The sequence below is a fragment of the Lycium barbarum genome, chromosome 4 (assembly GCF_019175385.1).
Source record: "Lycium barbarum isolate Lr01 chromosome 4, ASM1917538v2, whole genome shotgun sequence".
NCBI lineage: Eukaryota > Viridiplantae > Streptophyta > Magnoliopsida > Solanales > Solanaceae > Lycium > Lycium barbarum.
The window spans coordinates 167260-192493 of record NC_083340.1 but is presented as its reverse complement, the minus strand read 5'-3'; the positions used below and the strand labels follow the sequence as shown (position 1 = coordinate 192493).

General features: G+C 37.2%; 2 protein-coding genes across 4 annotated transcripts; both read right to left on the bottom strand.

Moving 5' to 3' along the window:
• Positions 1 to 4563: 4563 nt before the first annotated feature.
• LOC132634693 (uncharacterized) lies at positions 4564 to 8877 on the bottom strand. The gene is made up of 6 exons (XM_060350699.1): positions 7904 to 8877; positions 7670 to 7829; positions 7376 to 7552; positions 7208 to 7291; positions 5501 to 5582; positions 4564 to 5274 (listed from the first exon to the last, which is right to left on the bottom strand). The coding sequence occupies exons 1-6, from the start codon at positions 8236 to 8238 to the stop codon at positions 4838 to 4840; spliced, it is 1275 nt and encodes a 424-aa protein (XP_060206682.1). The 5' UTR covers positions 8239 to 8877; the 3' UTR covers positions 4564 to 4837.
• Positions 8878 to 11095: 2218 nt separating this feature from the next.
• LOC132634692 (beta-1,6-galactosyltransferase GALT31A) lies at positions 11096 to 16507 on the bottom strand. 3 transcript variants are annotated; one of them, XM_060350695.1, is made up of 11 exons: positions 16246 to 16507; positions 14847 to 14946; positions 14682 to 14743; positions 14333 to 14544; positions 14189 to 14252; positions 14019 to 14091; positions 13265 to 13385; positions 12540 to 12627; positions 12332 to 12457; positions 12112 to 12226; positions 11096 to 11437 (listed from the first exon to the last, which is right to left on the bottom strand). In XM_060350695.1, the coding sequence occupies exons 1-11, from the start codon at positions 16359 to 16361 to the stop codon at positions 11237 to 11239; spliced, it is 1278 nt and encodes a 425-aa protein (XP_060206678.1). In that variant the 5' UTR covers positions 16362 to 16507; the 3' UTR covers positions 11096 to 11236. The 3 variants fall into 3 exon arrangements, with proteins under 3 accessions (XP_060206678.1, XP_060206679.1, XP_060206680.1); XM_060350696.1 differs by having other exon boundaries at positions 12117 to 12226; XM_060350697.1 differs by lacking the exon at positions 16246 to 16507 and adding an exon at positions 15556 to 16198.
• Positions 16508 to 25234: the final 8727 nt, after the last annotated feature.

Below are 25234 nucleotides of genomic sequence, written 5' to 3'. Positions count from 1 at the left end.
TAAGTAGCTAAGCATATAAATTAAGTTTTTTCTAAGTTCATAAATTTCTATTTTATAGCTTTAATGTGAATGCTGAGGTTTGCAGGATGACACTGGCTGGAAGCATATATTATATATGGCAAGAGAGGAATAATAGAGTCTTCCAAGGAAAACGAAGAGCTGTCACAACACTGACTCGCCAAATTGTTCAGGAGGTACACTGTCGAGGATCACAGCAAACAAGGTTAGCTAGAAGACTAGAAGAGCTAGACTATTACCCTACTATGTAGTAAGGAATATTAGAATATTACTGGTTTTTGGTTTTGGTGGCTAGTTGGTTCGTAAGGCTGGGGCTTGTTGTCCACTCCTACGTTTCTTTTACTCTGAGCTTGTAATTCCCTCTTGATAAATAAAAATCTTTACTTACCAATTTTTTTTTTTTTAAATATATTTATATTATAAGTATATTCTTAGTATATTTTAAGTATATCTAATATAAATATACTTAAGTTATAAATAGAAAGTTATAACTTAAGCATATAACTTAATATATATATACATATATGTTATTAGTTAGTAAATATATAAACTTTAGTTATAAACTTATATAACATATATAAATATACGTACAATATACTAATAAATACTATAATATACATATACTATACAAAAAACAATTTTTTTTTAATTTTTTTTTACATTTAAAACCGGCCGTTTTCGATTTCCAACTTTGGAATCGGTTAACCGGTGGCCGGTTCCAATTTTTTAACCGAAAACCAACCGGTTTTCTAATCGGTTGCCGGTCCCAACCGGTTAACAGGCTTACAAGTGGGTAACCCTTCAGCGAGTAGAGTATTCATGCCCTGCCACTACCACAAGTCACGCTCAAGTGGCCTTTACGTGCACAAACCTAGTAGCTAAATGTGGAGTAAATTTCTTAAATGATCATTAAATTTAGTGAAATTGATTAGTAAATTTCGAGTATGCCAATTTCGATAAAGTCATTCCCAATGCACTGGTGGTGGAAGAAGACGGTGAGGGAAGTAAAATGTATTGAGGTGTGAGGTGGCATGTCACGTGACGTTCACCTCATCAAAAATGTCCACTTTGAGCAACTTAACGGAGAAGGGGTATATTTGAACCTGTTGTATAACGTCAGAGGTATTTTTATACCAATAGTACAACAGAGGGTATATTTGACTCTTTCATGATATTATAGGGGTATATTTGACCTCTTTCCGTTTTAGAAAATAGGGTAAATTGAATGACTTTATTGATATAAATATAAAATAAATGACTTTACTAATTAATTTAACTAAGTCGAGTGACTATTCGAGAAATTTACTCTTAAATCTATGGAGGTGGCACTAGATGATATTAGTCCCAGCCAGAAGAACAAATTAAAACTCCACGTGCCTTATTTGGTATGCCAATTTCGATATAATCTAGGATTAATGTGAAGAAGTGAGGTGATTATAAAAGCTTATTTTGTTCATACTTTCGCGCCCCATTAGGTCCTTGGTATGCAGAATTTAAGGAGTATTCTTTCCTGTAGCTTTAATTCCCCCTTGAATCCCAACTCCCCACACCTTATTTTAGGAAAAAGGATTTAAAGTTTTTGATTTGGGTGTTGCAATCTTTTAAGGATGCACAGTGCCAAACATAAAATAGCTGTAAAATGCGGCTTAACTAGTGCTATAGATAGATATGAAGCTTGTTGATGGCTATCGTTAATCCTATCACGTGAATTGTGGGGGCAACCAGCAGAGGCAATATTTGTCCTACTAAGCTGTTGCTAGTCAGCCTGATCAAGATCAACCGCAGCGCCTACCACCATCCTGCTTTCCTTCCTTTGCTCCTATATATATTCATATAGGCTCGGTCTATCACGCCCTTCTCTACGTACCACCTATTTAATTTGAGGGGTTACTATTAATTCCATATATATAGCTCTTCAATACATTCTGAGGAATCATGAATTCGTCATTGTTCAGTTCATTTGACGCAGTCTGTGCTGAATTCTTGGGGCATAAGGTCTCCATGCCCTGTAGTGCTCCCCTCTCCCCACAACCACAAGAAGAAGAGCACATGATGAATTGTTCTTCGCCAACACAAATATCCAAGGCTGTTGCTCAGCCAAATACTGAACAACCCAATAACACCAAGGTTGCAGCAGCATCTGTTAGCTTTGCTCATGAATTGATCTAGTCCCTCTTCTCTTTCCGTAATTCATGTGTCTCTTTGTCGTATGTAAATGTTTATCTACTCTTCGTCTTATTTAACTTTGTACGAGACAATCAAATGTTAATCTTTCCTTTTCCTCTGTTACCTTCTTCTTTCTCTTTTGGTTTATTTTATCCCCTACCCACTTGTGGGATTATACTGAGTATGTTGTATCTTTTATTCCCCTGAATTTTAATTTCTCATGTCGTCCATTAGAAGTAATGATATTTCATAGAGCTCATTTTGAATTTTCTAAAGAAAAGTTTTTTTTTTCTTTTTTCTTTTTCCACGCAGTTCACAAGGAAACGGATACAGGTGGCGACTATCGTATTTAGCTTATTCTCATATTTGAAAACCTTCTACCTTTTCTATTAGTTACAGAATTAGAAAAGAAAATTTCATTGACAAAAGCATAAGGGATTCTCATAACAATTTTTTTATCGCACTTCAAAATTTATTAGAATTTCCACTTTAAGAAAGTAGACAGAAAGGCCTAGAGAAAAAAACAGGACAGGTATTTGTGTGAGACTGATACCCAGAAGAAGAAGAATACCATTTGTTTTCAATCAGTTGATGCAGTGATATTGCAGTTGAGCTGATACAAACATAGATGAGTTACGTCGATCATATGGGCACTTGTTACACGGTATTACGCGAACTGTATCAAATGGGCTATTGTTAAGGAGGTCAAATAATAAAATGGAAAGGCTTTTTCAGTTCTGAGCTCACTCTTCTCACCATACATGATATATCTCATTCAGAGAATGCTCGAATAAAAGAAGATATTCCCTCTACATATTAAAAAAAAAGGGAAAAGGGTCATATATATATCCCCCGCTTTCAAATAAGGTTCATCTATATCCTCCGTTATACTATTAGAACATAAATACCCTTATCGTTATACTTTGGGCTTAAATATATCCCTGTCCGTTAAATGTCTGAGTCCCAACTTTAAAATAGACAGACGAAGGGTTGAGATTAATTTAAAGGACCAGATCATTTTTGTCCCAGATAACCCCCAAAATAACCCATAACCCGACCCAAATGAAGCTTCAAATATCAACAATGGAGTAATGTTATCTTTCTTCAAATCAGTTTTGGCGGCTTCAAATACAGTGGAATTCATAGTTGGTGATTCTCAATATCTAAAAACACACTACACTTCAAATATCTCAGCAACTTCACTAAAATTACGGCTTAAAACATTAGACATTAATTTAAATATCATTAGACAATCATCTTTCAAGCCATTCAGTTCAGATCTTCTTCATTCTTGTATCCCATCTGAACCCATTTGCCCCACCTTAAATACTTTCTTGCCCAAACCCATTGAGTCAAACAAAAACAAAACGAATTGTTTGTCAAGACAAATGATTAGCTTCACGCAATATATGGAAACACTCATTTTTATAAATTACTGTTTCCCATTTTGTTTGCATATCAAAAATACAAAAAATTGAAAAGATCGCAAAATTTCAAAAAATAGTTCACTGTGTTCTCGTTGTGGTTATTGTCCGAGTTCAATTCTGAATTTTTGAAAGTTCAATTTGATGTGGTGCTTGAAATTCAATTTGGCTTGGATTGCTGAGCTAAAATTAGAATGCACATTGGGTGGAGAAGTTGGAAAAGAATATGTTGGATCTTGATATTCGAAGTTGCGGCCGATAAACTTTTATAGTTCGTATTGGGAGTTGCTGTAAATAAATTGAGTATTGAAAATTATTTGGGTTATTGTTTAATTGAGCTGAGATTTTCTCTTGCCTGCTATGATTTAGCTGAATTTTTGGGTTTTTCAAATTCGAACATGAGATTAAATAAATAAATAATCAAAGTTCTTCAATAGATCTTCACTGTTGACTCATTGAAATTCTGAGTTGCTGAGATTTTTAAAGTGTCGTGTCAGCTTGGGTGTCGAGAATCATTCACTTACTGTTTTTGAAGCTGTCAAAACTGGTTTGAGGAAAGAACTTTGACATTACTCCATTGTTGATATTTCAAGCTTCAGTGAGGTTATGGTTTATTTTCGGTGTTGGTTGGAGAAAAATGATCTAGTCCTTTAAATTAATCTCATCCCTCCACCTGTGTATTTTAAAGTTGGGACCCTGACATTTAACGGACGGGGGCATATTTGAGCTCAAAATATAACGGTAGGGGTATTTATGTTCCAATAGTATAACGGAGGGTATATATGAACTTTATTTGAAAGTAGGGGGTATATATGACCCTTTGCCCAAAAAAGAATTCCCTCTAAGCACTATAGAAACCTTGTTTTCCAGTCCTCGAGGAATGTTTTTTTTTTTTTTGTAATCCATCGAAGAACAAAAATAAGAAAAAGTAATGAAAATAAGGAGACACAAAAAGTTCATAAAAGAATCAGCTTTGCTTTTTATTTGAAGCATGAGATATTCAGTGATACCAGAATTTTCAAAAAATACATGTATAGTATATCTGGATTCTCCTGAACAGTGGCTGCCTTGCAGCTCGACAGAAGACAACAGAATATATAACTCTCACAGCTTCGGCAGTGGAGGAGGATCTAGCTGCCTAACTCTTCACGGTAGCTGCCTTGCTGCCAAAGTATGTTCTCTTACGGGTCAAATGATGTTACATAAAATGCCTCGACACCAGAGCAGTTTCACAACCTTTTGCCAATCCCTCCAAACCTTCTAGCAACTCCAAATATAACAGCTTTTGTGAGGAGTCCACGATCAAGACTACAAGCAAGGGCGATTGCCCCGCCAACAACTAGGAACCTCGGTATGCTCCTTCCAGCAGGCTTCTCAGGCGAATCCTCAGGCTCAATCTCAGACAGATCGGAGCTGCTCCCCAATGATCTGAGGTTCTCAATATCAACTTTGGTGTTGACTTGCGCCATGAGTGCAGATTGTGAAATTGGGTCTTCAGACGCTCTATGTTTCTGGTATGCACGCAAACCAGGGTCGATCTTCCTCACAGCTCCCCACATACCTTGCCTAACCCCGAGTTTTGCAATTTCCCAAGGTATACCCATGTCTTCATAATGAAAGAGTAACACTTCACAGGCAGTCATCCGACCATCTCTCTTGGATTCGGCTGATCATGCAAAAGAAATTAAAAAACAATTTAGAGGTATAGCCATTAAAGTAACTCTTCTCAGATATTGAAATGAAACTTCTCAAGTTTCAATCTGGTAATAATATTTTCTATCATGACCCGTAGGACAACTACATTTGATTGCTAATCATCATATTTGCTCTAGTAATTTCCACTATTTTATTGGATTTTGAGCAATCAGGCAAGCAATATCACTTCAAATTACCTGCGCGAATGCACCAACTAGAATAGTAAAGATCAACACGTCTTGGTTTGCTGCGACGGGGAACAGAGGAGCTTGGTACACCCTGAAACACGTAGAAATCAAGATTATTAAGATTTCAGCAAAATGACATTCAGGTATTAATGTGAGTGAGGGCAGCTAAAATCAAAAAGCAACACAGGAAGCACCTCCAACCAATATCAGGTCAAAACTCGGGAACTTTTTACCAGTTTTTAGATTCTATTCTCCTGAAGTAACACTAGTCATGCATGCACACAGACAATGAAAAACATTAAGGGTAGTTGCTCCCACTAGGGTACCTGCAATTTGATCTTGGGTCTTCCCCTCTCCCACAGGTAAATATTCTTCATTTGGGTGTTAATTACGAGTATCTTCACTATTCAAATGCAGCTCTGACAGAAAATAATATCCAACTCCAGGCAACTAATGGTAAGTATCTAAGAGAAGCCTTGACTTTGAAGTAAGTATCTAGTCAGATGGTCACCATAAGTAGTATGAAATGGCTGGTCGAGATAAACATTGGTAGAGCATCGAAACGATTTAATTGTTAGACCTCATGATAACCATGAAGGCGGGAAGGATTCCTCATCGTCATTAGACAATCCCTATTTAAGTATTTCACATAGTCCCCCAGGACATAGCGGGAGCTTAGTGCACCGGGCTACACGGTCCCCAGAACAACTATGGTACATGACTTGGATGAAGGAAGTTTCATTGAGGGAGAAGCTTCATCCCTGCAACTCCCTAAGTTATTAGGGCGATGAAGCGTTAGTCCGCTTGTCGCAGTCACGCTCACTGCTACCTTTGAAGGGAAAACAACAAATCCAATTTTGCCTTTCTGGCTGTCAATGAGTAAAGATTAACGCATACACAACATGTTCTATTCCAAAACTAGGATTTCTTAAGAAAAGATGCCGAAGGCAGGAGAGGAAAAGGGTTTGATAAAAAGTTACTGCACCCTCTTAACAGAAAACATATTTTGAAGTTTGACCTCAGAGATAAACCTAAATCCACCGGGGAAGATGACTAGTATCGACCTCTGCAGATGAAGCAGGCGACGGGTAAATGCTTTTTTTGAGTTCATACCAGGATCCAAGCCCGGCTCGCGAGGCGTCCCTCTCGCAGTAGGGTTCCAACCCTCGCCTCGCTCTTGTGACATGCTAGGTTTCCCCTCTCTATTCCCGGGGGTTTCCCAAGCCAAAACCTACTCCTAAGAAGTTGCTGGATCGAAGTAGTACCTATTCTGGAAAGAATGGCAAAGTAAGGGATTGTTGTCGGCTCAGAGATTTCAACCTTCAGTTCAAACTTCAAAATTAGTATACGAAGTGCAAAAGAACACACTTAAGCTGGTTTGAGTACAACTAACTCCACTTCTGTGAGTTATACTCAGATAATGAAAAATGTAAATTTGATTATCAGGCTTAGGTTCCCAACTAGTCTACCATGTCTAAAAGCATCCTTTTTAGCGACACCCTTATATTTGATGGGCAAATTTCTAGCCCTCGTTTATATGGCTTCCACTAATATAAGAGACATCAATGGTAGGTTAACAAACGGCATGCTATATGAAAAGCATTCTATTTACCATTACCAAACACAAATGATTCTGACAGTGGAGCATACACTTGTTTGACATCTACAAGTGGCAAACACTACTTGTGCACTAATGACAAGCTCTCGTTCTCTTACCTTTGTGACGCAATAGTAAGTCCGCCCTGACTCCCAAATCCGACGGCCTATAATGTATTCTCTATCACTGCAAAAGAAGGGAAACTGGAACAGAAATGATTTTGGTAAGTCATACTTCAATTAGGTGATTCAAAAGTATGCACAGGTGAAGAGAGAGCAGCATCATACCTTACGTACCCACTGAACCGTCATGGTTCCAGTGGTAGGACACTCTTCCAATGTTTCAGCACTTATAAGCATGTCATCCCACTTCAATCGAAATTCATCATCCCAGAAGAAATCCCTCAACATTTCAGGAGTGGCATCCTCATACACAGTTCTGCTGCGATATTGCGGTGGTCCAGTCTAGCATGACATTAAAATGTAATCCAATTAACCGAAAATGCAAAAATCAACACGCACAGAAACGATCGCTCTTATCATTACACATACACTAAAAGGGGCAGGGGAAGAGAAATCTACCTCAGGGTCTCTACGCCAAGCTTGATAGGACATATTTGGGGTAGAACGGTCCATCATCTGAATCCAAGCATGCCCTCCATCTTTCTCTTCAACCAATCCGTCTAAGTAAAGAAGGTCTGCATCTGTTACTACTGATTTTTCGCCTTCCAGCTCCAATGAACTGATAACAGCAGATTCAATTATTACTCTTTCTCTTCAACCAAGAAGAAAGATAGAAGAGACTTTTCAACTAACCTGGAACTAGAACATGAAATGGAGGGCGGGGGCTGAGTTTCCTTGATCCAAGAAATGCAGCTGGGAACTTGCAATTTGAGAGTTGAAATTGAAGCAAACCCAGAAGACAAGTTTTGAAGGAGCATCGAGCTAGAGGAAGCAGCAACATGTGTTGGAGGTGAAGAATCAAAGGAATCGGGCCCAATTTTAGCCCACTTGGGCTTCCATGCCCATCCCACCAACACCCCAACAAGAACAGCAATCCAGATGGGCGCCATAAACATCCCCAGCTCTAATATTACTTCCCCAAAAGTTGGTCTTTGTAAAATCTCAAGCAAAGCCGCTACCAAAGCCATACAACCCCCGATTCAATCGTACAACCTTTGAGCACAGCGATGAGTCGAGGGTTTCAAAAAAAAAAAAAAAGGAAAAAAGAAAAGAGAAAACCAACCCTAAAGATACAAAAAGATAGCAACTTGCAAAGGGGTTGCAAGGAAGAGAAGAAGAAGAGCTAATTAAATGGAAGATAAAAAATAAAAAGAAGGGATAAGGGAGGATAGAAGATGAAGGAATAGATTTAGGGAGAGAGAGGGGATAAAAGGAGGGGGTATGGCGCCCGGGGGGGGGGGTGTGTGGAAGAGGATAAGGATGTAGCGGTATACAAACGTATTACTCGATTCCCAGTAGGCCCTCTTTCATTTCATTTCACGCCCCTTCCCTTCTGCTCCTCTCAAGCCTGAGCACCAAGGAATAACAAAATCCAGCTGAATATAATATATATATTTGCTGTTATTGAAGACAACTGGTTCTGGTGGTTGTGGTTTCAAAATGTAAAGAAATGAATTGTAGGTGCAATTTTTTTTTTTGGTAGGTTAAGATGGGCTCTTTGGAAAGAGATGTTTTAGAGAGAGAGAGAGAGGAGAAAAAAAGATGCGAATTTTTGTTTTTAGTTGACACAAACAAATGGTGGTTATATAAGTATTTGGTTTGGTAGGTTATAAATTTATAATGTGTTAGAAACAGATGCGCTTTTTGGCTTTTGATTAATGTAAGAGTTGGTGATATACTACTCCGCCTTAGGAGTCAAGTCTTAAAGAGTAGTAGTAACGCCGCGTTTTCATCTTTCTCATCCAAACCATTTGACTTTGGGCTTTCTCTTTTACTAGTGTTTTGACCAGCTAACATAGCATCATCAACTTTGTACGACTAATCGCAAAATGTCTTCTTGTGCTTCATGTGCTGCAAATAATTACATTAGAAAAAAGATTTGCCATGGTAGTATACTATTGCATTTACCAGATTCGGTCAAATATATAATATCAACTCAGTTGGCTTCGTTAACTTTATTTTTCTCTCCTGGTAGGTTGGTGGGGGTTGTTATCATAAAAACAGTGAAAGTTAATGTTACCAAAAAAACTTTCACGTTTTACACAATTTGATCCCATTTCCCGGAAGAACCTACTACTACGATGTTTAGTGATGGTACATAAGTAAATTTGTGCACCAACATGATAGCATCTACTGGTTAATTCTGTCCGTCAAGATTAATGCGGATATAAAAAGTTACCTAGTATTTCGGATGAAATTTTAAGTATTAAATTGATAATAATATTTTACCGGTGGTTGGACCGGGAAGAATGATATGAATTTATGAGTTGTCATTTTTTTGAATTTGTGAAAAATATATTATGACAACCAAACATCAAAAAATGACTTTAATTTTTTTCATGAGAAGAACATTTCTTTTGGAAATGGATTTCGTCATGTCAAACCCACCCTTAATTGTTTTTTTTTTTTTTATACATGATGAAGATCTGTATACATTTTATAAGGAGAGAGCAGACTAAAGCTTGTCAACAAGCTTCACGGTTTGATAATGTCTAGAAATTCAGAGCAGGCAACATGAAATAGTTGACTCCTAAAATTTCTTGAATTTTCGAAGTTGGGCACTTTGGTATGTGATAGAGTTTAGAGGTAACAAAATCTTAAAGATTGAATATTAAACTGAAGTAATATTAATTGTGCAGTTAATTGTCTGTGAGGATGGCAGATTAAACAGTTTGGATCAAACCCTTGACGTGGATATTAGTTGGCAACTTAATTAACTATTACAACAGCTTAAGTAACAACGCGGGGATTATCAAATTGCGAATTTCTGTGGGTCAAATTCAAAATTCAAAAGAGAGACCCATTTTCCATTCGATTCAACTTCACACAGATCTAACTCATAAATATAGAGGATATTATTGAAAAATTGGGTTACTATTTCAGCCTTTTAGAGTCTTTAATGTAACATCGTATACTTAGAGTTGAAAAGGAAACCAAGATATACGTCGTTACTAATACAGTATCAGAAAAAGGAAAAAAGGGTAGTAGCATTAAAATGTGCAGGAAATTAACACGGTTCATCTCCGACCAAACCTAACTCTGATGACAACTTTGAAAGTCGATTTCAAAATTCAAACAGTGGTCGGCAGCATTATTCTTAAATTAACTCGTGGTATTACTTCTTCCAAATCTCCGCTTTGTTACTCAAATTTAGACCACCAATTCCATTAATTTGGACACGACAATTAGGTCCTATGCATGTAAAAGCAGCTGCAATTAATACTACTGTTCAAGTTTCACGTTTAACTGCATTCTACAGAAGCTCAATGATTCTTTAGTGTCATAAATGGACCCATTTCCTTCTGTTCCCTTCTTTCCGGCTTGACTTTGGCGTATGGAGTGTAGTAGGCTCATTACTGCACTTTCAGCCACTACTCTCCTAATGTTGAAAGCAAATATGGTGACCCATTATCATAAAGTGCTGGGCAATGGCAGAGAGGCAAAATGTACCGCCCAAACCTATCTCAATTCTCAAAGTCAATAATTAATAAAATCAACGTGGAAAGTGAAAGAACATGAATTAATGGGACTGTGGGATCGAGCATATATCTGTTTGGATCCAATAAACGTGTCATTCATATATAACTCATCATTATCATTTAGGACCTTTTTTCACTTCATCATAGCAATTTTTGCCAAAGATGCGGCTGCAACCTAATATTATTGCGATTTGATTCCATCCGTTGCCGCCTTTCACTGCCATATGCATTTTTAACATGCATATTCCGTCCAACTCCTGCACTCATTATTTCAAGTAACTTACTATGTCCACTGTTGGCCCTTCAGCTTTGGAATTCCATGAATAAGACTGGTTCATGACATCAATTTTCTGCCTAACTAATAAACTTCCAATTTGCATGATTAAGTTAGTGAACATTACAGGTTTCAAGTCACATGGCTTTGATTAGCAAAAAATGGGCCGATCACATCTTCTCACCACATGCCTCTTGTTACTACTCACAAAATTTACATTACAATTGGAGTAACAAAGAAAAGAATCAAGCATAATCGTAAGTTTTCAGAAACTGGTATGCCATATTGCTCCATTACCCTCTCCGCAGCGCTGGTGAACCTCTTCCATCCTTTCGACTGATTTACAAATTCCACTACAGCTCCAATCGAATGATGCAGCACAAGTGTTCCCAGCTTGGGCCTTCCACTCGCAGTCTTTCAGTTAAGAGAGAAATAATCCAGTCAAGAAAATGAATGAAATAACGCCTAACTATTGGATCATCTGCTTATGGCCCTCCAAAAAATTGCGTGAAAGCTATGCTAAGAAAAAAATTGAGCTGAGCATTTAGTGCAAGCACTACCTTGACACTCCCTAAAATAAAGCGCCCAAAGAGCTGTACACTCTGCAGATATTATTGAGACCAAGATTCTGGGAGTGTTTCTGATGGCAATATATGCAAGAAATAATTGATTAGCGGCGGGCGGGGTTGCCCTACGAGTGTAAATAATGGAGATTGGTGCTTGCAGTTTTCGATAAGAACTTTCGGACCCAGCCTTGTGCGGAAGAATATGAAGTCTAGGACGGGGTAGCATCATTGTGTAGCAAAAAAGGAGTTAAGGACTCTTGACCAGAGTAACAGTTAGCACTAATATCTTAAGTGGCCTCTATGCCTTTCGCATGCAAATTGCTGTGAAATTCTATGTTGGATTTTTCAGTTAACTTTCCATGCAATAATATATACCGAAGGACTGCTTGGCTATCGCCAATTATGACGAACTTGTTTGAGTTTTAGCCGAGCAATGTCAACAATAATCAACTATAGTAGCAGAAGGAAAAGACCAGAAACCAGTGCACCACATAGAGTATTCGAGTAAACATGCGTTAGCACCTTACCTGGGGGTGTTCCACAGCACAAACTTCGTTCATCAATATGTTCAATATCCAGCCCAATAAACCAAGAACCTAGAGAAACATCTTCATTTGCATACCTATGGAGAATGTGTCTGACGAGAAATTCTTTATGAATAAACGGTACACGTGACCAGTAACGCAAATGGATATGCAATAAACAGAAACATTGAGACAAATTTACGAAGCAAGAGGTATACCCATTGATTGATATGTAGGTGGCCAAATCCTTGGAGATCGCATATATTTGTCCAGTTGCATGCCTAAAATACTTATTTCCCTCCTCACCAAATTTCCAGTATTCCGGTTCATGGTACTTCACTCCTCTGCACAAAAAGCATGTCATACTTGAAAATTTTGAACCTTGAAGTAGAACTGTAGAAGCTCAATATGAATCTACAATCTTACTTCTGCGAGAGAACAGGTCCAGATTTCATGCAACCAACATACACCCGAGGTTTAGATCGATGACGGTCCAACAATGAACCAACAACACCTGTGACAAAATATGCTATTAGTATTCAGCATTCTCCAACATAGTGTTGTGAGGATGTTGACTAGCTTAATGCTAAATATAAACCTACCATAACACTCCTCTTAGCAGGGCATGTGACTGGCACTGTAAGTAAGCTACACAGGCGATACCAATTTAGAGCCTATTTGGATTGGCTTATTTTAGGTGCTTTTAAACCAAAAATCAAAATAGCTTTTAAGCACTTTTGTATTGTTTGGGTAAGATAAAAAGGTGCTCTTAAGCACTCGTTTTAAGCCAAAATAACAAAAAATGATCCAAAAGCCATAAGTTAGGATTCCTAACTTATGGCTTTTGCTTATAAGCCATAAGTTATAAGCCCATCCAAACAAGCTCAATAGATGGAAATAAGTTTTAGTCATATTTGTACGTCTACTTAGGTCCGTGTTCGGTAGGATTCAAATCCTATTAGAGAACTATATGCTAGTACAAATGTAGAGAACCTAAATGGAGCAACATGGATAATAAAGTATCATATAGACGACTCCAACTAGCTTGATTTTGAGGTGTTGCTGTTGTACTCTCCTAATTAGTGTGGATCTACTATTACTCGGAATTCAGATTTAACCAAAAAAAAATAATCAAATAAGCATGTACTAACCGAGATTGACATGCACATCATCATCAACTTTAATAAAGAATTCAGCATCCCAGTTTGCCACTGCAGTTGAAAAGTATAATTGAGTCTTGGAGGACAGCTCATGATATCCTTCCACATGATTCTGCAATATAAGATGTCTTATCACATAGCAAAATAGTAAAATTGTGCAGTCAACAAAATCCAACTAGCTTTAAGATTTATGGCACGACTATTGTTCTCTCTTTCATGTTGATAGAACCGCCATGGCATATTGTAGATGATAGACTTGAAAAATAGCAACACATACTCCAAGTGAAAATCATACAAATGGGCAAAGGACACAGGAGGACAGAAGATAAAGAAAAAAAGTGCACCTTTTTCTTCTTTTTTTGGATAGGTGAGAAGGGTGCTCTGTTGTAAACATTAAGTACATGCTAAATCAAAGGACCTCTCTTTCTACAGGCATATCGATAGACACTCATACATGTTTAAGTGTATTCATTAATAAATGCATGAACTATTAAAAGCATTAATGGCCTGTATAAACAGTAGATGCCAATGCCATACGTTTTTTTGATGAGGACGGTGAAATATTGTCAGTTTCATATTTATACAATTGAAAGGTTTGCGCATAACTTCTTCTGGAAAGAGGAAGAAGAGAATCTCAGAGAAAGTAAATATAATTCAAACTAACTTGCTATTAGACAAACATGAAAGCTTGAGATGGAATAAGATAAGAGCTTCAACATGACATGCACTAAAACAGCAAACTTACAAGTCGGAAGAAATCATTATGCTGTGCATCCTCAGCATCTATAGCACGATCCAGGACTCCACCTGGGGTTGCACTGGGCATCATCTCAGTCCATTATTAAGTATGAAAACAGAACAGTGACTGCATAACAAAAATCCTTTCTAAGCATTCAATCTCCAATGTCAATTTACCTGTGCCCTATCACAAACCGTATGATGATGCCCTTCTCCTTTTCCAACTTTCTTAGATCCTCCCCTATATAGTTAACCAAAGCAATGTTAACCAATAGTATATCTTGGTGTAGGAAATTTTTTATACAAGGTAGGTAATTAAACCTTGAGGCATCCAAGTTTCCCTAATTGAATCCCTGCGCTTTCTGCTGCTGAAAGCAGTAATGATTCCCATAACTAAGAAAACCTTAGGGCGGTTATTCAAAGGCTCAATTACTGGTTTCCTATCAACAGTAGATATTTCTTCATTTTCTGCTTTAGCAGCTCTAGCGGCAGCGAGCTTCATTTCCAGAGAAGCTATGGTTTTGTCCAATCCCCTATAAATTTTGTGGCATACAATGTTATCGGATTATTAAGCAGAACTAAAGATGAGATTCAAAACTTAATTCTCTTTTTAACGAACATAATCACTAGCTTGGAACCTATAAACTGAAGGGAGGGCACATAAAGTTACATGATTACGTCATGTGTTTTTGAAACTTGGGAGAGAATATATCCTGCTACCAGAGAATTATCCTGCATCAACATCAACAACACCGGGAATCATTTAATCATTTTATCTACTTATTTTGTAAAAAAAAATTATGAGACCTATAACGTCACCTTCCTGCTGACTTACCTTTTTCTCGCACTTAAGAACAGGATGAAGTTCTTGTGACACATGTTCCCCAGATATAGCATTGTCCACGGTTCTAACTGGACCAGGCACTGTCAATAACCTAAGAAAAAGCAACTCAACATGTCGTCAAGGCATACAAGATATTGCAAGAAACTAACATAGAATTTTAACAGTACATATGGAATACAACTATGTAGCAATACTCGTAATGCCAAAACTAAGCAAGATCAAAGATGTGATTCAACCGTGGGGTCTGCATCTAATTGCCAATACTGACATTCATTAACACTATAGTAACTATCAACACTAGATATGATGTAGGAAGTCTCTCTTCCAAATGGTAAAAAAATATGCATTTGCTATACAGGGAAAAGCATGAAGTTATTGAATTAAAGGGGTGGAATCTTGATATACATGTCCGCTTAAGTTATATGCTTATAGTGTTTACAACTCAGAGACTAGTCCACAGATGTGAAATATTTCTAATGTAGAAACCAAAACATTTTAATGATCCATCATGCTTTCATTTGCAGGGGTGGAGCTAAAGCTTTGCCTACGGCTTCGGTAGAACTCAGTAGCTTTGGCTCAAAACCTATATTTACATTTAAAAATCCACTTAATATGTATAAATAAATTATCGAGAACCCAGTAAATTGCATTTTCTAGACAACACTAACTGTCACAGCACCACCATGAATCACTGATTTACCACATTATCCTAATTGAACTGTCAAAATGCAAGGTTATGACTTCAGAAGATGCCAATAGCTTCAACCTCAACCAAATTAGTCAACGCTTACGAGTTCACCAGTTTCTCCAAAAGCAAAATTCGCAGTAAAATTCTGAACCTTTTAAGTAGACTTTATCTTTTCTGGAAGAAAGATAATCCAAGGAAACCAGGCAAAGGTCGTTGCCCAACCTTCATATACCAATCCATTGTCTGCAATCTACATCATTCGAAATACATAGTGGGTCCACATAGAAACAAAGAACCAACTTGTCTGTTCGTTTTCAACCTCATTGGGCAATAAGGTTGGGAACTTCAAATCACCCAGGAGACATGTGCAATTCTACTGCTGAACATTTAATACAACTCCTTACTATTTACTAGTAACTTATTATTGAAAAGCACTGCTCGTATTAATGTGGATATCATTCATCCGCTCGACTAATTGAATTCTGACCTGGCACACAGCAACAGCTGAGAAAAAGTCTCAACTGGAAATATACAACAACATATCCAGTGAAATCCCAAACCAAAATTTGAACAACAGATATATAATCCGCACACAGCAACTACTCTCCCCAAGATCCGTTAGGTGGGAAATTTTTGAACAGAAAATAGGAAGTATTTTTGAGCAAGGAGGAAAATGGCTAAGGAAGAATGGGGAGTTGGTACCTGTTGATAACAAAAACACCAAAGCAGAAGCTGGCAATGCAAAGCACAGTGACCCATTTAGAGGAGACACCAGCCTTGTATGGTGGTGACCTGCTTCCTCCTACCTTCAAACCCATTTTTCCTTTTCCAATCCACAAAGTAAAGCTGCTTCAGTGCTGGAGCTTAAACTTTACTTTTTCAATTTGAAATGAAGGACGTGACAGTCATTGCAAAGAGAGTGGTGGAAACAGAAGCACACGCGCTAAATTTGGGAAAGGGATGGATATTCGAGAAAAGGACCAAAATCATCCATAATGTTTGGGTTTGGATCAAAATCATACATATTCTTTCACATGGTGCACTAATAGTACATTATGTTTGCATAAGTGGTGCACTTTTAGTCACAATCCCAAATAAATTTAACGGAAAAGAACAAAAATGCCCCTGAACTTTTAGAAAAGGTATAAAAATACCCTTTATTCATCTATTTTGCTAAAACTACCCCTCAATTCAACTTTTTGAGAATTTATTCCCCTTGACTAACGGACAACACTAATTTTTTTTTTTAAAAAAAAAAATTAAATTGCACATGACATTTTATTACTGAAAAATTGATTTATTCTTTTAAAAAGAAATCTGAAAAATCGTTATTTGTAGAATAAGGAAAAATAATTTTTCAACATCCATTTCTTTAAAAAAACAAATGTAGTAAGCCTTTTATATATATATATATATATATATATATATATATATATATATATATATATATATATATATATATATATATATATATATAAACAGAATTGGATTTTCATTAAAACATGTGGAATTTTTTTAAGTTTGGAAAAAAAAATTTAACGGGTGGAAACCCCATTTTTTTTTTAGAAAATTCAATTTTTAAATCTGAAAAACTGATTGTTTTTTTAAGTAAAATGTGCAAAACTAATACTCCATAATTTTCTTCTAAATTTAAAAAAAGATAGTTTTCTGGTTTTTTTTTTAAACACAGTTTTTCCATAAAAAATTTAATTTTTTCAGATTTTTATAAAAATCCAATTTTTCACATTTTGAAACGAAAAAAAATTAGTGTTGTCCGTTAGTCAAGGTTTTACTCGTTAAAAAAAAGTTTTCCAAATTTAAAAAAATTCCAAGGTTTCAGATTTCTTTTTAAAAGAATAAATCAATTTTTCAGTAATAAAATGTCATGTGCAATTTAATTTTTTTTTTTAAAAAAAAAATTAGTGTTGTCTGTTAGTCAAGGGGAATAAATGAGCCAAAAAGTTGAATTGAGGGGTAGTTTTAGCAAAATAGATGAATAAAGGGTATTTTTATACCTTTTCTAAAAGTTTAGGGGCATTTTTGTTCTTTTCCGTTAAATTTATTTGGGATTGTGACTAAAAGTGCACCACTTATGCAAACATAATGTACTATTAGTGCACCATGTGAAAGAATATGTATGATTTTGATCCAAACCCAAACATTATGGATGATTTTGGTCCTTTTCTCATGGATATTCAAACAGGAGAATGGGGACTAAGTTGCAAATACACAAGACTTCATGTCCTCTGTTTCACAAGAAAGACAAAAAGTCACAACAGCCTTCATTCGTTGGCCGCGCGAGTCTCCTCTTTTTATACTTATTCAATTACTACTTTATCCTCCAATGGATTACTAGGAGTAGTACATTAATGAAAATTATTGCTCGCATGTTGGGCGTTTGTTTATCTTAAATAAAGAGGGGGGGGGGGGGGGGGGGGGAGAAAAAAGGAATGCTTAGCACCTTAAGTATTTAATTGTAAAGAAGTGGCAGTAGTTGGATTGATGGGTTGTTTGGTTACTGGCATTTGAGGAGATATGCGTTCTGCAATCACAAATAATGAGAAGTTCAAAGCAATATTAATGATTATGGCAGAAGAAAAGTTGAGCAGGTGGAGGAATATGGTATCATTAGGTGGTCGTTTGGTTGCTAGTCAAAATAGTCCCGGGATTACAATTCCGGGACTAATTTATCCCATCAGTTGGTATTATTTTATACCATCTGAAAGATGGTATAAAATAATCCCAGTATAAGTGGGTTAAGAAGGTATAAGTTGAGTTATTCCAGCACTAATTTTTATACCACGTTTAGTACAAGGTATAAATATAATCCCGGAATAAATCTATACCTTATACCAAACGTGGTATAAAAATTAGTACTGGCATAACCCATTTTATACCTCAAACCAAACGGCCACTAGGTGTTTATGGAGTAATATTTCCCATATAACAAATCATGGAAAATCCTCGCTTTCTCTTGAACAAGGGAGAAGAAAAAAAGAAAAGGTTAGAACATTGGTTTAACTGTTCACTGATTAGTGCTTGCTATATTAAGGACTTAAATCAAGGAGTAGGAAGGGGGCAGCTAAGTAAGTTTACAAGCTGAACACGTACGATAAGTGGTGTCGGAAGACGAGACAAGCGGACATGCATTAATATTTGAGAAAGTCCATCCATCAGTACATGAATTAATGACCCCTATTGCAACATTCCTCCTCTCTCGTTTTCTGATTCAAGACACCTTGACCTGGTCCCTCTTTTCCTTTCCTATCAGTATCTTGGGTTCTTAGAACGTAAAGAATATGACTTCGTACTAGTGTATGGGGCAAAATTCGTAAAATCGGTAGACATTTAGTGAACGTATCAAAAGATGACACGTGACGATGATGATATGTCAGATTCGAGTCAGTACGCGAGAGGCTTCGAGAAAGCATATGACGCTCCGGCGAAGTAATAGCTACCGGAGACAGAAACTATAAAGGGCCTACACAAGCATACCAACTCACCGGTCAAATGTCATTCAATGCATAACCGTTACAAGAAATTCCAAATCCTCCTCCAGTCTTAAATGTGCATTAATACCATTTATTACCATTCATTATCATAGCATTAATATTGATAGTGAAGAGGGCACGATTCATGAAACTTATACCCCATAGTTCAAGTATAAATAGAGCTTCTCATTCATTGTAAGGGACATCTGAAAATTATATACAAAAAATACATTGCTCTTATTTTGCTCTTAGTTCCTAATTGCTTTTGTTCAATTAAGCAAAGTTCTGATTGTTCGCTTGTCCGGAGACTCTAGCTCAAAGTTTCTCCAAGGCTCCGACTATTCTAACTTTTTAATTCGATTATATTTCGTTTCCAGCATTGCTAGCTATCGACAAAGAGAGAGCAAAAATCCTCCCATTGCCGTAGATCTCTGGATCAATGTTGTTGGGCACAGGCACTATAATGTTTTTTCTTTATGGTCTAAATTAAGGTATTAATGTTAGGTGATAGTCACAACTTTGCAATGCCAGTTCTACGGTTGAGTGGGTAGATCGTGCACTATGATTAACCAGCTAACCATATAAGAAATTGTTAAAAGATTTGGTAAACCTAGTTACTAACAAAACACCGGACACATTTATTTAGCAGATCGAATAGCTCACTCATAAAAAACCAAAGCAAAACACTAAATTCAACAAGCTTGCCAGTTGGTTAGACGCAACAATAAGTAATTTTGTTTCAGCCTAAAACCTTTCGAAGGAATTAAGGTAAAATTGTCTTTATTGCGGTATAATATCTTTATATTATTTGGTAGCATATTTGTAGGGAGATAATTACCATATATTAGTTAGTTTCCTTGTTTCACTAATTACTATATATTAGTTAGTTTCCTTGTTTCACTAGGATCTTAGTTTCCTTGTTTCACTAGGGTTCAAGATTGTATCATATATATATATTCTCTCTTGGTGAATGAATGGAACAAGTCAAGATTGTATAGTTTCTACATGGTATCAGAGCCACACGTTTTTTTTCTTCTCTTCATCGTAAATTTCCATGGCCGGTGACGCCTAACCTCCTCCACCACCACCCAAAATTGAGTCTAATTCTCCCTATTTTCTCGGTCCTCAAGACCGACCCGGGGACTATATCACGCCTACTCGTTTCAAGGGCGCATCAAATAACGCTGCCGTCGGTCAGCACTTTACTTCCGATCAATGGAAGGCTATTACGGGATTTTTTGGTAATGCTACAATTCCCGAAAATCGCTTGAATGGTAAGTTTGATGTTTTTTCTTGGATTATTGACACTGGTGCTACTCATCATGTTACCGGTGAGAAATCTTGGTTGTTTGATGTCCATACTGTTGATTGTCCTATTGGTTTGCCTAATGGTGAAAAGGTGCTTGCTTCTTTGGAAGGTTCTGTTCGACTGTCAGATAAAATCACCTTACATCATGTCCTTTATGTGCCTTATTACGTTGCAACTTACTCTCCGTCCCCCAACTTACTGATAATTTACATACTATTGTCTCTTTTAATTCTTATATGTGTGCTATTCATGACCCACTGAATGAGCTGATTGGAACGGGAGTTAGGAGGGACGGACTATACTATTTTAGCAAACCGGACGTGGTGCAACATGTGTCTACTGTCGTGGCAACGTCCGCATTGGAATTGTGGCATCGGCGATTGGGGCATCCTTCCGAGAGAGTAGTTAAGTTGCTTCCTCATGTCAGTAGTGATAAGAGTAGTTTAGCAAAGGATTGTGAAGTGTGTTTACGTGCTAAGCATCCTAGAGACAAATTTCCTTTAAGTGATAATAATGCATCTAGAATATTTGAGAAATACATTGTGATTTGTGGGGCTCATATCACCATGTTTCGTCATGTGGAGCTCGTTATTTTTTAACAATTGTTGATGATTTTTCCCGAGTTGTTTGGATTTACTTGTTGGTTGATAAAACAAAAGTGTTTCCGAAGTTTATGGCTTTTGTTGCTATGGTTGATCGACAATTTAATCAAACAATTAAAGTTGTACAAAGTGATAATGGTATAGAATTTAATTGTTTGATCGATTATTTTTCCGCCACTGGTATTTTGTTTCAAACCTCTTGTGTGGAATGGGAGGGTAGAGAGGAAGCATAAACATGTGTTGAATGTTGCGAGGGCTCTCACATTTCAAGCCAATTTGCCTATTTTTTTTCTGGGGTGAATGTGTTCTTGCTGCATCTCATCTCATAAATCGTACCCCCACACCCAAATTGGAAAATAAAACACCTTTTGAAATTTTATTCAATAAACCTCCTTCTTTTGATGCGATTCGTACTTTTGGGTGTTTGTGCTTTGCTCATAATCAAAAAACTCAGGGTGACAAATTTGCTAGTCGGAGCAGAAAGTGTTTGTTTGTGGGGTATCCATTTGGTAAGAAGGGGTGGCGGTTGTTTGATCTTGATACGAAGGAATTTTTTGTCTCTCGTGATGTAAAGTTTGTGGAGGATGTGTTTCCTTTTGCTTGTCCGGAAGATGTTAATATTTCGTCTAGTTTTTTTGATGAGGGTGCTGAAATTGATCGTGATTTTATGGTGTACAGGGATGAATTAGGGGGCGAAGTTGATAGTTCGGAGGCTGCCGAGCAGCAGCTGCAAACCACTGCCCAACCAGCGCCTGCTGGCAGCCAGGCCGAGCTGCAGCCAGCGGCCACTGTCCAGCCCGCTGGGAACCCAGCGCCAGCTGGCAGCGAGGCTGAGCGGCTGCCAACAGCCACTGCACAGCCCGCTGGGAACCCAGCGCCCGCTGGCAGCGAGGGGGTGCAACAACACCATACCCCAGTCACGAATGTGGAAGGTGGCTTGGGGCGTGGTTTTCGGGAGAAATTTTCCTCTGTTGTGCTTCGTGATTATGTGACACACTCAGTTTTTGCTAATAGTCCGTCCCCTACAACTCCTATTAACAATCAATCCTCAGGTACTCCCTATTCTTTGGCACACTATATTAATTGTGACAATTTTTCTGTAAATTATCGTAAGTTTCTTGCAGCTATTATTTCGGGTAAGGATCCTAAGACCTTCAAAGAAGCCATGAAACACGAAGGTTGGAGACATTCAATGAAAGAAGAGATACGTGCATTGGAAGACAATGGTACATGGACTTTGGAACATCTTCCTCCGGGTAAGAAAGCACTTGGTAATCAGTGGGTGTACAAGACCAAGTTTTTGTCAAATGGAGATGTGGAACGACTCAAATCGCGCTTGGTTGTGTTGGGAAATCATCAACAAGCGGGGATTGACTACAATGAAACTTTTGCTCCGGTCGCCAAGATGACTACTGTTCGAGCCTTCCTAGCCATTGCAGCATCCAAAAATTAGGAACTTCACCAAATGGATGTTCATAATGCCTTTTTACATGGTGACCTTGATGAGGAGGTGTATATGAAGCTCCCTCCCGGGTTTGAAAGTCCAGATCCTACGTTGGTGTGTCGTTTGCGCAAATCGCTGTATGGGTTGAAACAGGCCCCTAGATGTTGGTTTGCAAAATTGGTGACTGCTTTGAAAGGGTACGGTTTCCTTCAATCTTATTCTGATTATTCTCTTTTTACATTTACTAGAGGGAATATTCAGATTAATATCTTGGTTTATGTTGATGATCTTATTATTTCTGGGAATGATTCCGCTGCACTTGCAACTTTCAAAGCCTATTTGAGTGATTGTTTCAAAATGAAAGACCTTGGGTCTCTCAAATATTTTTTGGGTATTGAAGTAGCTCGTAGTTCATCAGGGTTGTTTTTGTGTCAACGAAAGTATACTCTTGATATTATCTCTGAAGCAGGATTGTTAGGTGCAAAGCCAAGTGGGTTCCCTATTGAGCAAAATCATAAACTTGGCCTTGCAAATGGAGATTTGTTGTCGGATCCGGAGGTATACCGTAGATTAGTCGGGCGTTTGATTTATTTGGGGGTCACTCGACCGGACTTGGCATATTCTGTTCATATTTTGTCTCAATTCATGCAAGAACCCCGGATTGAACATTGGGAAGCGGCCTTACGAGTGGTCCGTTATTTGAAAGGCACACCAGGACAGGGCATTTTGTTACGTGCCGACAGTGAGTTGACTTTGCAGGGATGGTGTGTTTCTGATTGGGCGGCTTGTCCGCTTACTCGTCGTTCGTTGACAGGTTGGCTAGTATTTCTAGGTCAATCTCCCATCTCTTGGAAGACAAAGAAGCAGCACACAGTTTCTAGATCTTCTGCAGAGGCTGAATATAGGTCCATGGTTGCGGTCACTTGTGAGTTGAAGTGGCTGAGAGGTCTGTTGTTGAGTTTAGGTATACAACATCCCAAGGCGATCAAATTGTTTTGTGATAGTCAGCCCGCTTTGCACATCGCAAAAAATCCGATTTTCCATGAACGAACAAAGCACATTGAGGTAGATTGCCACTTTGTTCGTGATGCAATTAATGAAGGTTTGATTTTTCCGTCACACGTTTCAACATCTTCACAATTGGCAGACATTTTTACCAAAGCTCTCGGCAAAACTCAGTTTGACTTCTTGCTTTCTAAGTTGGGCATTTTTTATTCCCATGCTCCAACTTGAGGGGGGGTATTGCGGTATAATATCTTTATATTATTTGGTAGCATATTTGTAGGGAGATAATTACCATATATTAGTTAGTTTCCTTATTTAACTAATTACCATATATTAGTTAGTTTCCTTGTTTCACTAGGATCTTAGTTTCCTTGTTTCACTAGGGTTCAAGATTGTATCCTATATATATTCTCTCTTGGTGAATTAATGGAACAAGTCAAGATTGTATAGTTTTTACAGTCTTCTATTCTTATTTTAATTCTACTATTTGTATGAGTATAAACTTTGATTAACAAAGGAGGGAGGGGGTGTGGGACTTTGACTTGTATGTTTGTTTGATAGTTCGAAACAAATGTTGAATGATATTGATTTTTTTTTCCCGCAAGCGAAGATATATGAGTTTTTTAAGTAAATTGTTTGGCCATAGAAATTAAAAAAAAAAACACTTTTCTTTGAAATTTTTGAAGTTGGAGTTTGAGTTGTGTTTGACTATAGTTTTTGTAAATAATATTTGATTGTTGAAATGTATTTTTCTTAGAAAACATGAAATATGATTTATAGCCACAAATTTCTAAAAACTAGCGAAATCACCCAAAGCAATTAATAAACATAACCAATGCAAGAAATATAGTAATTATACTTGAGAGTTGAGATCAACTTATGAAGTGCTCAAAACGAAAAGTTTCTTTCCATCAAAAGGCTGCAACTAAGAAGTTTGCTGGTGTACACAAAAAATATAGCATATCTAAATATGGTTTTGTTGCAAAATCCCCCTGTTTCTTTTCTTTTAGAGGCTTTTTAGCACATAATGTTCAATGTTGTTGGAGTGGAGAGCAACTAAGCAACATAAGTTGTCTCTGACCAGTGAAAAAAGTTGTATGAACTTTTAGGGTTAACATTGAGCAACATAAAAACTTTTGGGGTAAAAATTGAAAACAAAAGTAAAGGTCCAAAACAAAAAATGGAAAAAGTGAAAAATAAGGTTTTTGTTATTTTTTAAATTCTAAATATAACTTCAAATTTTATTTGAAATTTTTATAGCCAAACACCACAAAGTGAAGATAGTGAATAATTCTCGTGGCCAAACGGGTCCAAAATATTTTGCTAGCATAGACCTTGATAATATACTAGCTATTCACTTCAATTTCTATGTTGGTCTTGACAACTCTGGCAACCAGTACCAAAACAAAGTAAGCAATAACATTTGGAGGGTACAGCTATACTTTTAGGCTCTTGAAAATATCTAAACAATCAAGCAAACCAACAAACAAATAAACAAATGATTCATTATTAAATTATGCTTAAATCAACATCAATTTCACTAATATACGAATACTATTTGTTGGAACTATCAATTGTAAGACGGATTCAATCATGGAAAACTTGGGATTTCTAGACTCATTTTTTAGAGATTATGATTGTATCGCCTTTGTTACTACTTGTTAGTGTTCCTTGTTCCTACATTGCTCCAGAGCCACAGGTATGACTTCTGCATACGTAAATACCGGTTTGTTAACTTGTACGGTCAAACCTTTTTATAACAGTATCGTTGGGTTAGAATTTTTTTGGCTGTTATAGAGAATGACTGTTATACACATATAATAATATTGATATTTAAATA